The sequence below is a fragment of the Uloborus diversus genome, chromosome 4 (assembly GCF_026930045.1).
Source record: "Uloborus diversus isolate 005 chromosome 4, Udiv.v.3.1, whole genome shotgun sequence".
In the NCBI taxonomy this organism is placed as follows: domain Eukaryota; kingdom Metazoa; phylum Arthropoda; class Arachnida; order Araneae; family Uloboridae; genus Uloborus; species Uloborus diversus.
This window is the reverse complement of record NC_072734.1, coordinates 79,462,771-79,478,951: the sequence shown is the minus strand read 5'-3', so window position 1 is coordinate 79,478,951 and position 16,181 is coordinate 79,462,771. Positions and strand designations below refer to the sequence as shown.

The window sequence follows — 16,181 nt, the reverse complement described above, 5'->3', positions numbered from 1 at the left end:
TTTTTCCTCTCGCCAACATCATCGAAAAATGTCTTAAATCTCGCTTTCAGTGCTTCAATTACGAAACATTTCTGGTCTCGAGCCCCTTCAAAACTCCCAGTTCCCCCTTTCATCGAAGGTTGGCTTAGATTATGTTTTCGGAGCTTTAATTTCAAGAAACTGGCGGTGCACTAAATTTTAACAAACAAAGTCTACAATCGCGTTTTTAAGGCTTCAAAATTTAAAAAAAATTCGGGGGGGGGGGGCGCATCTCTCTTCCCCTTAATATCACCATAAATCATCTAAAACTGCATTTTTCAAACTACAATTTTCAGATTTTTCCCGTGGCAGAGCCCCCAGACCCCCCTTCACGTGTCACAATCACAAATAATTCACAATTGGGAATGCATGCTTGAAGTTTGCATTTTGAAAAATTACAAAACGATGACCCCGAGTCTCTTCCTTCCTTAACATCACCATAGGTCTTCTAAAACTGTGTTTTTCAAAAAACAATCTTAAAAATTCCTGCGGGTGAAGTCCGGACCCCCTCTTCTGAACATAATTAAATATAACGTACGATTGTGTTGGGAACTTAAATTTGGAAAAATGGTAGGGATAGACTATCCTGGACCTCCTCTCCCCCTTCCTCCCAAACTCAAAATATAGTCTAAAACTACGTTTTTATGTCTTCAATTTCGAAATAATGCAAGAAGGTAGCCATCCGACACTCCCTAATTCTGACTAAATATTATCCTTACGATTAAATTTATATTGCTAGTACTAAGGTGTGACTATCCCGGATAAACCAGAAGCCAAATCTTCTCTCTCTCTCTCTACATATTAGAACATGCGTGTGAAACAATTAACGGGCCGCCAAAAGCGTACCCCCCCCCCTCCCCTCCCAGATTTTTCACCTAGCGACGGCTGGTACTCTTTCCAAAATTTAATGACAGTGTCTCTTTTTCAATGAAGGGAATATCAAAGACGGCATGGAGTTGGTGTCCGTTTCAAAGCTGGATCAGACGATTTGATTTCCTTTCAATGTTTTGTAAATTTTCTGGAAGTAGCACAATTTTGCATGATGAATGCGTGTGTAAAAATGATGAGAGGGAGAGAGGTCAAAATTTTTTTATTGTTTGTAATAATTCTGACCAGTATGCTCTAGTCTTCCATTGATTCATTTGCACCTCGACAATCGTTAAGAACTAGTTTTGAAGTTCGCGAATAACATATTTTTTATCCTTTCAATTGAGAGTTAATATATTTTCTTCATTAACGAGCTTAAGCTTGTGAAAATTTTTTCATTTCACTTTACTCCCATCTTCTCTAACATTTTTAAACTGATTGTTTCAATTTATCATTAGATGATTTTTATTAAAACTTTCAGTGATGTTGGTTTTCGTTGATGGAAGTAGAACAGTAAGGTGCTTAAATAATTTTTTGTAAATCATATTTACTTTCTTCTATATCTGATATGTGTAGAAGGATATTTGATTCGTTAAAATTCTCGAGTTCTGATTTTCGATTCAATAGCTGAATCCATTTTTCAGGATTTCCAAAACATATCTGTCACGGTGTGTCTGATCCATCTTTTTAGGATATGCAATTTAAGTTTTGGAAAACTTCCAGGAGGGCGCCCCCCACTGTAGCGCCAGAATAACACCTTCTTTATCATCAAGAATCATTTAAAACGGCGTTTGTCGAACAGCAATTTCGAAAAATTTACAGGAGAGAGCCCCTGATTCCCCCTTCTTTCCTTAACACGATCAAAGACAAACCTAGAATTGCGTTTTTGGAGTATCAATTTCCTATAATTGCCGGGGCATGGGCTCCCATATGCAGAATTGTAAGGGGGGGGGGCTCACATATTTTAACCATGGTTTAGCAGGATATTTCCTTCATGGAAGCAAATTTCAGGACAGATTAGGGTGATTGAAATTTGACATTTTTAATAACTTATTCATTAATGGCTGGAGAAGAAATGTTTTTACCTGTTTGCAAAGAAAAAAGTACTAAAAGCAAGAAAGTTCTAATTTCCAAGGAGGGCTTGAGCCCCCCCCTTGCCCCCTATATGGGCGCCCTTGTGCTGGGGGAATGGCACCGAAATTCACTTTCCACTAACATTATCCAGACCTATCAAAACTGCGTTTTTAAAGCTACAAAAATCAAAAATTTAAGTGGAGCGCCCCTCTCCCCCCCCCCCCTACTATCGTCAACATTATTCAAAAATCGTGTAAAATTTGGTTTTCAAGGCTTCAATTTCGAGAAATTCTAGGAGAGCTTCTGAAAATTTGTTTTCTTAACGTCACAAAGTTCGGCTACAATTGCGATTTTAGAGCTTCAATTTCAGAAAACTGCCTTTCCCCCAATCATAGATAGCGTTTTTAAGACCTGGGGCGAGCCCTAGGATCTCTTCTTTCCCTAACATTACCACACATAGTCTAAAACTGCGTTTTTAGAACTACAATTTTGAAAACAAAGGAAAGCCCTCTTTCACACATTGTTTAACTATCTACAATTGCGCTTTTAAAGTTTCAATATTGAAAAATTACCGGGAAGTGCACAACAAACCTTTTATCCCTCAAACATCACCAGAGATCGTCTAAAACTAGTTTTAAAACTACAATTTCAAAAATTTTCCGGGGGAGAAATCCTCGGACCCCGTATCTAAGTGACAATAAAATAAGATTCATATTGTATACATCTAGTAATGACTAATTCCCAAGCCAGAAAGTTGAATCCACTTTTCCTGTAATTGTTCATACTTTAAAAAAAAAAGTAAGGTGCAGCAAAATTCAGAGGTACACAAAACTTGTTTACTCAAGGTGCACGTTGTAAAACTTGGGAAGGCAAGGCAGGTCAACAATCCAACAATATTTCAGTTCAAATGCTATTTGTTAGCGCTAACCCCCCCCCCCCCATGAATTTGACTGGAAATTAGACACTCTAAAAACTTATATTTAACCCGATTCGAAAGCGAGAAAAAAAAAATTTGGGGGGGGGGGAGGAATTTGCGCCATTGAGCTGGGGGGGGGGATGGGCACCCCTGTCCACACTAAGGCAATTTCCATAAACTTTTCGTGCGGAAGGAAAAAAAAGTATATAAATCTGATAATAAAAATAAAATACATTAGTTAAGCGATAACGTATAAATTCTGAACTGTGAAACGGCAATCGTCTTGTGATAAACCTGTGAGTGGGCGGAGAGAGTTGCAGGAAGTTACTGCAGCTAAAGTTGGAACGTGTAATTAGATCATGATATTCGTAAGTTGGCGCAACTTGACCTGTTGATGACTTTTCAGTGACGTGTTGACAGTGTAACGTCACGAGGAACCATATGTGACAATCACGCAACTTTAACATAAGGGTCTCATTCTCATTTTAGTCAGTGTATGAGTACGGGGGAGGCAGGCCTGTCATTCAGGTGATCAGAGGGGTCAATCCCCAATAGCTTTGAAAACTTAATGTTTTTACATATAGTGAGCGTGGTTGTTCTGTTTATTGTTAGAAAAAAAGGCATTGAGTATGCACTCTCTTTATCCCTTCCCCTGGCCCCTTAGAAAAATTAAAATGACGGGCCTGGGCTAAATAGCAGTGTGAGATCTAGTGATAAATAATCTTTCCTCGGATTTTACATAAAAACATTTATTGAATAAAATTTAAACATCGTAAAACAATTCACTTTTTGCAGAATAACATCACCAAAGCTCATTGCGAGATTGGTTCAACATTCAGTCCAGGAAAATAAATATCATTCAATTTTATGCACACGCTTCAATTCTGAATGGGGAAACCATTTTTGGTAGTCCCACACTGAGGTAAAATCCAAAAAGTCATGAATTAAAATATCTCAACGTAGTCTGTAAAATTACACTATACATAATCACGATGCAGCGGTCAGTTTCTAAAGGAATGCCATAAAAATGCATCGAAATCAGTAAGTAAGAGTTTGAATATCTTTGTCAAGCATCAGAACACTTTTGGCTTCATCAACATCAAGTTTGGCATTGACAGAGGAATCGCATATCATGAAGACCCAAGTGAAAACGGCGAATGTTGCCGCATTTGTAGGAAATGCACGTATGATTGTCGAGTTAAGACCTCTGGTGAAAACGGTCAGTCCTTCCGTTTTGTGACTCTTCTTCACGCAATCCAGAAATCCCTTATATTTTTTAGCACCTCCATCCATGCCATCGACTTGAAGTCGTGACTTGATGACATCAAACGGATAGATAACAATCCAGGACATCACACCGGCTAGTCCGCCGACACACAACAATGACAAAGTGTTGACGTTTCCTTTGGAATCGGTCACTTTTTCGGTTAGGAACTCATACCCTGCGAAGTACACGCCGAAGCCAGGGGCGTCTCTCATGATCGTGGTGGCAAGGCCCCTGTAAAATCCGAAGAGCCCATCATTTCGGAAAGTTTTAATCAAGCAATCTAGGGGATTCTTGTACAGAACCCTCTTCTTTTTCCAGTAGGGCAATCTAATATTGGGATCAGATTGGCCTTGCAATTGCATTCGCGTTTTGGCAAGTTCCATGGGACTCGTGACGAAGCTTTGCACAAAGCCAGCAGCGCTGCCGGCCATGAATTGGTTCAGTAGAGAATTAGGAGATGAAGATGATCTAACGATGTTTCCGTATACTCCGAAAACAATGGCATTCACCGCAGCAAGTCCGGCCATGGGGGAAGACATCCCTTTGTAGAGTCCTTGATACTACATGGGAGAGAAGAACTTGTTTAAGTCGTACAGAAATGACAGAACAAAAAATCACCATAATTTTTTCTTTTTAATATCGAAATAAATTAGTTGATTCGAAATGCAATCACGTAAAAAAAAAAAAAAAAAAAAAAAAAAAAAAAAAAAAAAAAAACCTAAGTTTATAAATGATCTTATGTTGAAAGCACACAAAGGTTTTAAAAGCAACTTGTGCAACTGTATACCATTTCCATGCTATGATTTGTGCATTGAAAAGTACTCAGATAAAAACGTGTACTCTGAATTTTGTTTATACTCTTTGAAAATAAATAGGCCTTACGCATCAAGAAAATTTTCGCTACAAAAGAAAAATGTTTAGCTGCTGACTTTTCAAAGCCTAAAATGGTGTTTATATAGGAAGAAAATTTCTTTAGTTTATTGGTAGTGCGAATGGGACAAATTTTACCTATGTCAATAAAAATGGAGTCGAAGTAATGTAAGCTGGTGTCTCCCCAATTTCATTCCACCCCCCCCCCTCTATTTTTCAGTTTTAATCATACCTTTTGATACATTAAAGGAAGGAGGAAATATGAAATGTTGGCGAAACTGGGATAAACCATGTACTCAATCTCCTCATCCAAAGATCAAGAGGTAAGAAATTAAGATCAATGCAAGAATAAAAAGTAGCGAAGGAAGCTCTTGGTAAATGAGAGAACGAAGAAGTGGGAAAAAAAATAAGGGCATGGACTGAACCCACTACACACAGAAGCAGTGGCGTAGCGAGAAATTTTTCATGGTGGGAGGGGGGGGGAGAGGGGGAGTCTGAAGGAAACCATTTTGGTGGGGATGATAAAATCATTATATAAGTGTTAATTTGCTATAAGTTTGGATGTTTTCTCATGCAAAACTTTTCTTCACAAATAGTTAAAGTAACACTTTAACAGCTAGATTGAAAACGCTGAAACATCTTGATATGCTATTTCCTTAAAATATAGTTCACTCTTAAGTCCTTAATATGTATTTGCGACTAAATGCAACTATCAACTAGACCTCTGGCCCTCAAACTATGAAGTTCTGCGTGCCAGGCGCCTTGCCTTCAGAAGACAACACAATAGATGGTGGTGCCATCTATGGACAGTTCGAGAATTTAGAATCAGACCAGGAGCCGAATAACTTTCTGATCTGGCGCCCCCAGAGGTATCGTTTCACTTGGAGGACATTGTGACCACGAGCATATTTAACGTCGGCCAGTCACGATTAATGACGACTGTCTCAAAAGTTTAGACACAAACGAGATAAAAATTAAATAAAACAATTTTAAAACCTGCTTGTGCATCCATTCTTCTTTATTAGTTCATAAATACAAGTTTTCATCGAAGAAACTAAATCTTGCATGGTTTGGGGCTCAATTTCGTACCATTCTTCCTCAATAGATCTCTTAAGTTCCGATACAGAAGTGTATTGTCTACCATTGCTGTAAACTTTGCGACATATGATGCACCAAAGATTCTCTATAGGGTTGAGGTCTGAGCTACACGCTGGCCAATTGAGAACTTTTTTATGTTATTTGAATTTAACCAAAATTTTGTGTTTCCTGCAGTGTGAATCGAAGCATTGTCTTGCTGAAATTCTCACTGAGGGCCCCCTATAAGCTCAGCAAATGGTAGGAGATTATCCTCTAGTGTCTTAGTGTAATGCTGTGATGTTTGGCGACCACTAGTAAAGGTCAAAGACACTTGTCCATTGTAGCAAAACGCTGCCCAAACCATCACAGAGCCACCACCTTGTCGGCAACTAAAAAAACATCTGGGTTCCTTCCGTAAGTCATGCCAGTATGATGTTCAGCCATCTAGACCATCCAGATTCCACTTTTTTTGTCGCTAAATATTACTCATATCCATTTCGATCCATATGAGATATGATTTCGAGCCCACAACATTCGTTGTGATTTATGATGTGGCTTTAGAGCTGGTTTCTTTTTCATTTTGTAGTGAACCATTGCCCCTGTTTCCAAAATTCGTCTACGAATCGTATCCTTTGATACCGAAAGCCCCAAGGAACTTTGAACTTCACGAACAGTCATTTGTAGGGTACTTGCTAGTCTTTGGATCTGACGATCATCCCGTTTATTCGTCACACGCGGACTCCCAGATCTGCGTTTTGCTTTATAATTGCAGTGACTTGATAAAACTCGATAAATAGATTTCTTTGATCTATTAATAATAGCCGAAATTTCAGGAACAAGCTTACCTTCAGCTTTCAATTGCCAAATCTTAGTTACCTCATCCGCTTTAATCTGCTCAGCTCGCGGCATCTCGACAACCAAGTATTATCGTTGGCAGACCTTAAGTACAAGATGTCTGAGATGTCATCTGTTTTAAATTTGCATACACGAAAAAAATTTCACAGAAACACGTAATAGTGTCTAAACTTTTGCAACAAGCAAATTTCTATTTTTATCCAAAACAGTATTGTTAAAGCAAATCAAACAATTGTATTTTGGTTATTGTATTTCAAAAGAGTTTTTGAATATGTTGGCAGACTTTTGTATTTCTACTATCACAATTCTAAACTCTACAGCTGAAGAACGTCATTGTCTAAACTTTTGCATCGCAGTGTACACTCATTCTGAACACATCTTTTTAACTGAGAAGTAGGGCCACCTGAACAAATTTACATATTTCGCAACACCCTTAGCTGGTAAGGTGATTTTTTTTTTGTTTGTTTGTGAGTAGAATGTGTGTTACCCCAATACTAGATTTCTTGCGCATTCCATAATAATATAGCAAATTAGAGCAGGAAAATGTCCAATGGTTTTTGCATTATTTACTTATTTACACAAATGCATCCGAAAATATAAAGTCATGATATGTAAACATAACAGAAGTTTGATTGCGACAGTCCAATTCTATTGGGGTGTAAAACACTCCATTTCACCGGATAAGGGCTTAGAAGCAAAACATGGAATTTGAAATGGATTGAAATTTTCTGCATACTTTATTGTTATTATTTTTAACTGTGAAAAACTCTTTCTATAAAAGTCAAAAACATGTAATATAAACTATTTAAGTCTTGTCTAAGAGAAACAACTTTTATGGAATGTATTAAAATTTGATAGAAAAATCCGAATAGAAGATGGAAGACAGATTGAAGAAACACTTTCTGTGAATATCAATCAAACTACAAAGCAATGTAGAATTTTTCAAGTTTAATATCATATATGCATTAGTTTTTTTGATAGAATATTGTTCAACATAACGCATTTGCAAAACATAAAATGCCACACGAATAAAAATAGGTTCAATCGGTTGCGCACGCCTTCTCCATAACTCGGCATTTTCACTAACTCGACCACTTTTTTTGGTTCAAATTAGGCCGTGTTTTCGAGAGACTACTATATTAAAGTATTTTTTTACTTATTTTGATAGGTGATTGACCTTACCGATTCTTGCTTGATAATAGTTGATATACAATGGAATGTTCCTCTATAGATTTTGTTGTTGCAGTCTTGTGTTTGCAAACGAACCTGAAATCGAAAAACTTAAAGTGAAGTACATGTAAGTGTATATAAAAAAGAATTGTGTGCCGTAAAGACACAATAGAAGTGAAACTTTTATCTTTTTTTTTACATTATACATTCCGAACTGTTACTTGACTCACACATTTTCTCAACCGCTACGCTCTTGTTCTTTCTGCGCCTGATTTAAACATATTCACAATAAAATTGAATATTCTAATGTCTGTTATAAACAACAAGAAAACTAAACAATACTGGAATTCCGGAGTGTTGCCAAAAACAAAAGAAAAAAAGTAATTAAATAGTTAATAATGATAAGTTAATAATAAGTTGATAAACTAATTTCAAGACTGAAATTAAACAACATTCATTCCGCATTTAAATTGGTGACTTGAATCAAAGAAACCTGTATTATTTGAAAATTTAAATCCACAAATATATGCTAAGTTCAGCCTTGAAATTAATTTGTTAAGTTTATTAACAAAATTAACTTCATAACTACTATTATTGTCATTTGTTTTTGGCAACAATTACAAAACAACTACGTCACTTTCGTCACGCAAAAACTTGCCGATCAGAATTTCAAAGCCGCCTGTTAAAAAAGTTTCACTTCAAAAACAATATTAGCGTGATAATTAGATTTGAAATCTTAGTTATTAATCCAAAAACTATATATATATATATTATAAGAGATAAGAGAAAACCTAGGAAATGAGGTGAAAACGCTATTTATATTTTTTAATAAGTTTTTATTTTCGTGTTTATAGTAGCTAGTTTTTTATGTTTACGTAAACAGTAATATTGTTGAGTGCATGAGAACAAATTAGTCAATGTCAGAGAAAAGTTGATATTCGCACATGGGGGAAGAAAGTGGTTACTGGCACATTGAAGTTACGATTAAACATTAATAAAATTTTAAAACTTGAGAAAGATGCAATGTATGGGAGAAGACTGAGGGAGACGAAAAAGAAAGGAAGAATGTCCTACTGTTTAATAAAATGAGGGGGGGGGGGCTCCAAAAATTTACACGTGCTTTGAAAGGTATGGAATCAATGTGCAAGTAGCGGCATCGTTATAATTTCATTTATCTATTTATGCTCTTGGTTATATGCAGATAATTTTAGAATGTATTCTTTTTATAGTAAAATAGGTTACCTTAACAGTGTCGAATGGATGTCCAACTAATACACCAGCACAACCTGAAAGAGGCAAAAATTTAGATTAGATTAACTTAAATAAAAAATAAGTAAATCATTTTTTATACAGAAAATATTCCACATTTGCATGATGAATCGTTCATTACAATGTTTAATGATTGAAGTAACTAGATTGAATGTAATAATGGCTTTATTTAATATCATTTTTGATCTTTTTGCAATAGATGCATTTCGAATTTTTGTATAGGAGCTACGGTACCATAGACGGACATAAATACACAAATAGATTTACACTGACACGTCAAATTTTCAACCCCCTTCCTTGTTATCAAAAAAAAAAAAAAAAAAAAAAACTAAGGGATCGTTTGTGCAATAGAGTGAACACTAAGTTTAATATCCTGATTGAAAAATATCTTATTTTATACAACGTAAATGAAGTTGCTTCGCTCATATTAGTCTAAAAATATACCCAATTTCATTGTATTCTAACCATTAGAAGAGAAGATGGTTACAAAAGAGCTTTTATAGCACATTATTATACTTACCGAACATGTTATTTTTGAAATCAAGGTTTATGAAACAATGAAAACGAACAAATTTTTCTTTATTATTGAAAGTAAACAAATATAACTCGTTATACAGTCAACTCGCGATAACTCGATGATTTATAACTCTTATATTCCTTTATCTTGAAGTTTTTATTATGTTCTAAGACGGCAAATTGTCAAGGAATTTGGTGGGTGTGAAGATAGTTGAGAATTAACAGGCTTTTGAGTTAGTTTCGAGTTGGATCACGAGAATAACGGTAAAGAGGCAGCATCTTTCTTCGTATCCTGGTTGTTTCCTTGTAGTCCATTTGTAGTTGAGAATGAACTGAGCAGGTTGGGAAGAAGTGTCAAGGAAGCTGATATCCGTGAGAGAACATTTGAACAGTTGATAGGCTATGGAGGAAACCTTTCTGCCTTCAGCGGGTTTTGAGGGAATGCTGAAGAAATAGGAGAATCAATGACTTAGGCTTCCCTTTTTTTAAGGTTCCAACAGTATCAGTAGTGTACGACGTTTGAAAAATTTACATGCATAAATGTTGATTTCTAGACTTTTGCTTAAATAGAATAGGTACTCAGAAACGTATCCAGTAAGATGATTGACGAACAATCCACTCGTCATTTTATCCCATTCTGCAGTTTTCGTTTTGAGTTTATTTTTCAGCACTGTAGCTTATAGGCGACATCCTACACCACACATGGTTTTAACATAACTTGTATTTTAAAAAAATTAAAGAAAAAACTAACTTACTGTAGTCAAGTAATTTTTTCCATTGTTAATAAAAAAATATAGTCACAAAAAAGAAAAAATCCATCTTCCTGGTTAGGGATAATAAAATGAATATTTCCGACATCACTTGCAGTGAGCTTCGTTGCACAACACCTCAATGTCAAAAAGTACTTTGACAGATGTTGATCAGTGAAAGAATGACAGAAATGCTTAGTTCGTCATCTTAACCTCCTTTTCTCTACGTATCACAGTCAACTTTCGATAGGTCGAAGTCCCAAGGGATCAGCTAAAACCTCCCAGTTACGGGAAGTACCCATTCCTCAGTCTTCCCAAGAGCTTAAAACCCGTAATTCATATTGCTCATCATTGTAATTTATTTGCTCATCATTTTCTTTTGATGGGTTTTGAAACTTTTCTATTGATGGGAAGGCCCTCTTGTGGATTTACGATTTTCTCAGAAATAGAGTATTTAATGTCAATTACAACGGAACTATTTCTGGCACTTTCTGCTCAAAACAGGGCATACCTCAGGGCTCTGTATTGAGTCCTCTACTATTTAATCTATTTATCTCTGGAATAGAATCTGTAATTACTAGTGACTGTAAGATAGGTTTGTTTGCTGATGACATTATACTTTGGAGCAGTGGATCTGACATTAACATACTGGAGTCCAGTCTAAATAGCTCATTCCAGAGAATTCAGCTTTTTACTACAAAACATAAATTATGTTTCAAACCTACTAAATCTGTCACTGGTTCCTTCACAACTAACAAACATTTGTATAAATATTGTCCAAAAATCTATTTTAAACGTCATCTCTTGCAATGTGAGAGAAATCCCAAATATCTGGGTTTCGTACTTGACCCCGAAATAACGTGTAACAAGCACATAGATTTGATTGTATCTAAAGCTAGAAAGAGACTTAATATACTAAAGTTCTTCTCCGGTTGCGATTGGGCGCTGACGCCAGAACATTGAAAACAACTTATATTGCCTTAATTAGACCTATTCTTGAATATGGATATCAAATATATCATGTCGCATCAGATACAAATCTTAAAAAGCTAGATATTGTACAGCTGAGTGCGGCATGTTTAATTACAGGTTTGCGAAAAAGCACCCCAACCGATATTATCCTCTATGAGGCTGATTTGCAGCCGTTGTGGTTAAGAAGTATCCCTCTAACCTTACAAAATACTTCAGCAAACTCATGAGTTACCGTGATCAGTATCTTACTGCGAACTTTGTATGTGGATGGCAAAATAACTAAAGATTGAAAAGGAATAGTCCTCTCTCTCAGCAGTGCTGAGAAGTTAAACGTATTAAAACTTACTGTGGAATTCAATTCTTTAAAGCCCATCGAATCTCCATTGGACCAGATGCCTGGGGTTTATTTTCATACAGAGTTATTTATCCGCACAAATAAGACAACTCAACATCCTGAATACTTAAGACAGGTTGCTTTAGAAATGATTAATAGTATTCCTACTACTGAGGCTGTTCTGATTTACACAGACGGCAGCAGAATTGAAGGGAACACTGGGAGTGGAATTGTTGTTAAGTCTGGAGATGAAGAAATATCTCTTAAACGTAGAACTACTGATTACTGCTCCGTGTTCTGCTCTGAATTGATCGCCATTGACATGGCTCTGGTTTACATATCTGAGCAACGTTTCCCTAGAGAGACATGGATCCTATCAAACAACCGTAGTTCAATCCAATACTTGCAAAATTGGAGATTCATTGCAGATAAAAAGGGAATAAGAATTGTTAAAAAAACTCAAGAGTCTGTCCGGTTCTTGTGACCTCCATTTACAATGGATTCCATCTCATGTGAATTTGAAGTTAACGATATAGCGGATGGACTGGAGAAAGAGGGCTCTACTATGACTGAGAATAGTGGGGATCCTCTGACGTACCTTGAACTATACTCCAGATGTAAGGCTACTATAAACAGCTCTTGGAGATGTCCTCCTGAGCATCCATGGTATTTTTGTGAATGTCTTGGTGCTTCCCTTGGATTTGAGGGTGACAGGAGGGATCAAACTGCTTTGACTCGCCTGAAAACAGGTCATCTAAAACCCTCAGATTTTCCCACGGTAATAGGACTTTTCCAGTTTGCACCAAATGTCATACTGAAGAGGCAACTGCACAACATCTGATTTTTTGTGTTGGCTTGGTACGCGAGGATCTACTGAAGAGATCTGCTTCTGTCTTGAAGTTGATTAAGGCGAACAACCTCATGGATCTGATCTGATTCAGAACAGAGAGATAAGTAAGAAGAAGATTTTCTCTTTTTTAGATGACCACCAAGGAAATAAATAGGAAAAAATGAGGAAGCTTTTTTTTTTCTAACCATATTTTCAACGTAGTTTCATTATTAGTAGCTTTTTTCCACTACTAGGTACAAAAACTAATATCAGAAGAAAGTTTTGGAACAAAACCATAAGTGAACAAATTCTGCTTATGTCAAAAAATAAATAAATAAATAAATAAATAAATAAAAAATAAATAAAAATAAAAAAAAAATAAAAATAAATAAATAAAATAAAATAAATTTAGAAAAGTACTTTTTAGTGTGGACATGATTTTATTCGACGTGTAGCAACATCATAGAACATTTGGGGAATCTGTTAGACTCACGGAGTTTATCACAAGAAATTAATCACTAAGAATTATTCCATCAGAGCCATCCAGCCCTGTTCTCTCCGGTTGTGGAATTATTTGTGAAAGAGATACCGACACCGAAAACACGCTCCTATCATGTTCAGAGTTTGGGACGAGAGAACATTTACTGGTCCTACCAATTTAATGGCGCAGTCTGCTCCATGACCTCCTAAGTGGGCATTTCAGCCACATACGTGAGGCCTGGGGCAGATGGCGAAAAACGCCTTTTTGATGACTTTTGTTTTTGATGACATATTTTTTATATTTGAAAAAAAAAGATAACTACATTGTCAATTTTTAAAAATTAAATTTAACAATTTAAAGGAGTCGTGCGCATAAGTTTCATTTTTTTTTTTTTTAAATTCTCACCCTAAAGCGACAAAAACATTTTTGAAGCTTAATATTGTCATCTTACCCCACTTTCACCTAAGTTTGCAATAACTTCTCGCAAAAATCTAGTTAAGTTGAAGTTATTTACTGCCACCAAAATGTACAGTTGGCTCTCTGTTTAACGACGCTCTATTTAACGACTTTCTCTATTTAACGACGACCTTTCACGGTCCCGAATGCTCCTCTGTAGTTTTAGAAGCATTCTACTTAAAGACGATTTTTTGTGGTCCCTTAAAGGTCGTTAAATAGAGAATCAACTGTACTTGTGTTTTTATTTGTGCAGCACATTATTATACTTACCGAACATGTTATTTTTGAAATCAAGGTTTATGAAACAATGAAAACGAACAAATTTTTCTTTATTATTGAAAGTAAACAAATATAACTCGTTATACAGTCAACTCGCGATAACTCGATGATTTATAACTCTTATATTCCTTTATCTTGAAGTTTTTATTATGTTCTAAGACGGCAAATTGTCAAGGAATTTGGTGGGTGTGAAGATAGTTGAGAATTAACAGGCTTTTGAGTTAGTTTCGAGTTGGATCACGAGAATAACGGTAAAGAGGCAGCATCTTTCTTCGTATCCTGGTTGTTTCCTTGTAGTCCATCTGTAGTTGAGAATGAACTGAGCAGGTTGGGAAGAAGTGTCAAGGAAGCTGATATCCGTGAGAGAACATTTGAACAGTTGATAGGCTATGGAGGAAACCTTTCTGCCTTCAGCGGGTTTTGAGGGAATGCTGAAGAAATAGGAGAATCAATGACTTAGGCTTCCCTTTTTTTAAGGTTCCAACAGTATCAGTAGTGTACGACGTTTGAAAAATTTACATGCATAAATGTTGATTTCTAGACTTTTGCTTAAATAGAATAGGTACTCAGAAACGTCAACTCGCGATTTAATCTCTAGCGAAATATTTTCATACCTTCAGTCTGCCTACGAATGATATGGAATTGGCAAACGTCCAGTTCAGACCAGACTATCTGAATGAGGGGGAAAACTAAAAATTTAATGTGTAATTTCCGTTAATTTCATTGTGGCTCTGCTTAATTTAGATGCTAACATACACCTGCAAAAGCTGGCATCCCTAAAAACTAATAGACGCGTCCATTTCCGCCTGTAAACCGAATGTTTACCCTTCCACCTCATCGGTAGTCAGACTTAAAATAGTCGGAACTTCGTCTAATGTGTAAAAATTCGCATAAAATTGAAACGTTGAGGACCTGAGCTTCCGTTAACCCTCACACCGTGCAAACTAAGCAAATTTATCCCAATGACCATGATGACCCGCCTCCTAGATCGGGTACCCTGATGGGGAATCCGACATCCCAAGTCCAACATCTAGAAGTTTTTTATGATTCCACGACTCCAGTGTTGATGGCAACCAGAGGAAGAGCACTTTGGTGTTAAACCCTCTGAACCCATGGCTGCGAGCCTGATGTTCTGATGAAATCAGATCATCCGTCGCAGATGAGTTCTGATGAAATCAGAACATCAGAACTCATCAGAGAACTGATGAGTTCTGATGAAATCTTCAAGGGCATGTACAAAGGGGGGGGGGGTGAGAAGGGACACCTGTTGGTCCGGGCCTGAGCCTGAAGGGGGCCCAATATTTTTTAAACTAGGCGTCGAAAACAGGAGTAAACAAAATGGAGGGGGCCAGGAAAAGTCATTTGTGACAGGACCCAAAATTTCTGTGCACGCTCCTAAATCTTATATGTAAGGACATATCACTAGTGAATGAAAATCAAAAGAACAAAGCGGTACAAAAAAAAAAAAAAAAAAAAAAAAAACCGAGGTTTTCAGATACTAATTTTATCGAATTGTGCAAAAATACTGGTTGGTTTTTGTAGCCTAAAACAATGAAAACGTTTGTAAATGTTTCTTCTAAATTGGGAAATACTAATTAGCCGCGAATGCGATAGGAATCCGGAAATACGATTTGACTCTATTGGTTGTACCGTTTATACACCACCACTCATCAGTTTATATGAACTAATGTTGTGACAGCATTGTGTCAAGACAGAGCACTAAATTCAGGTTTTAAATTGTTATTACGCTCTTTAAATGATTTTAAAGCGTGCCACTATTGTCGTCGGTGTGCAATATGCACAAAAGGGATTTTAAATACGGCGTTGAGGGGGATTGGAGAAAAGAAATTACAGTTGCGGCCTTGCTCACACAACAGCAACAGAATCAGGATTCGATATAGGCCCACCTGTGTTTCAATACAATTTGCAAATTTGAAAGAATTTGCCCTTCTCTGCCCCCCTTTCCCCAATGCAAAAGTTCGAAATGACGGGTCGAGAGTTTTATACAATATATATTTTTGGATCAAATAAATAAATGAATTGATCAATTCCTCAAAACAAAAACATATGCTTCATTCTCCAGAAAATGTAACTTTTGAACACAAATATTTTTCAATTTCAAAACCTATTGTTTTGTTTTCTTTTTTTTTTTCATTCTTACATTACTCCTTTTATGAATAAT

General features: G+C 36.3%; 1 protein-coding gene across 2 annotated transcripts in view; it reads right to left on the bottom strand.

The window, feature by feature from the left end:
• Positions 1-3,655: 3,655 nt before the first annotated feature.
• Positions 3,656-16,181, bottom strand: part of LOC129220181 (mitochondrial basic amino acids transporter-like) — a 90,287-nt gene continuing 77,761 nt past the window's right edge. For both annotated transcript variants that reach the window (XM_054854538.1, XM_054854537.1), the window contains exons 3-5: positions 9,357-9,400; positions 8,127-8,210; positions 3,656-4,702 (exon numbers count right to left, since the gene is read on the bottom strand). In XM_054854538.1, coding sequence (XP_054710513.1) covers positions 3,914-4,702; positions 8,127-8,210; positions 9,357-9,400 — 917 coding nt within the window. In that variant the 3' untranslated portion in view covers positions 3,656-3,913. The remainder of the gene's footprint in view (positions 4,703-8,126; positions 8,211-9,356; positions 9,401-16,181) is intronic.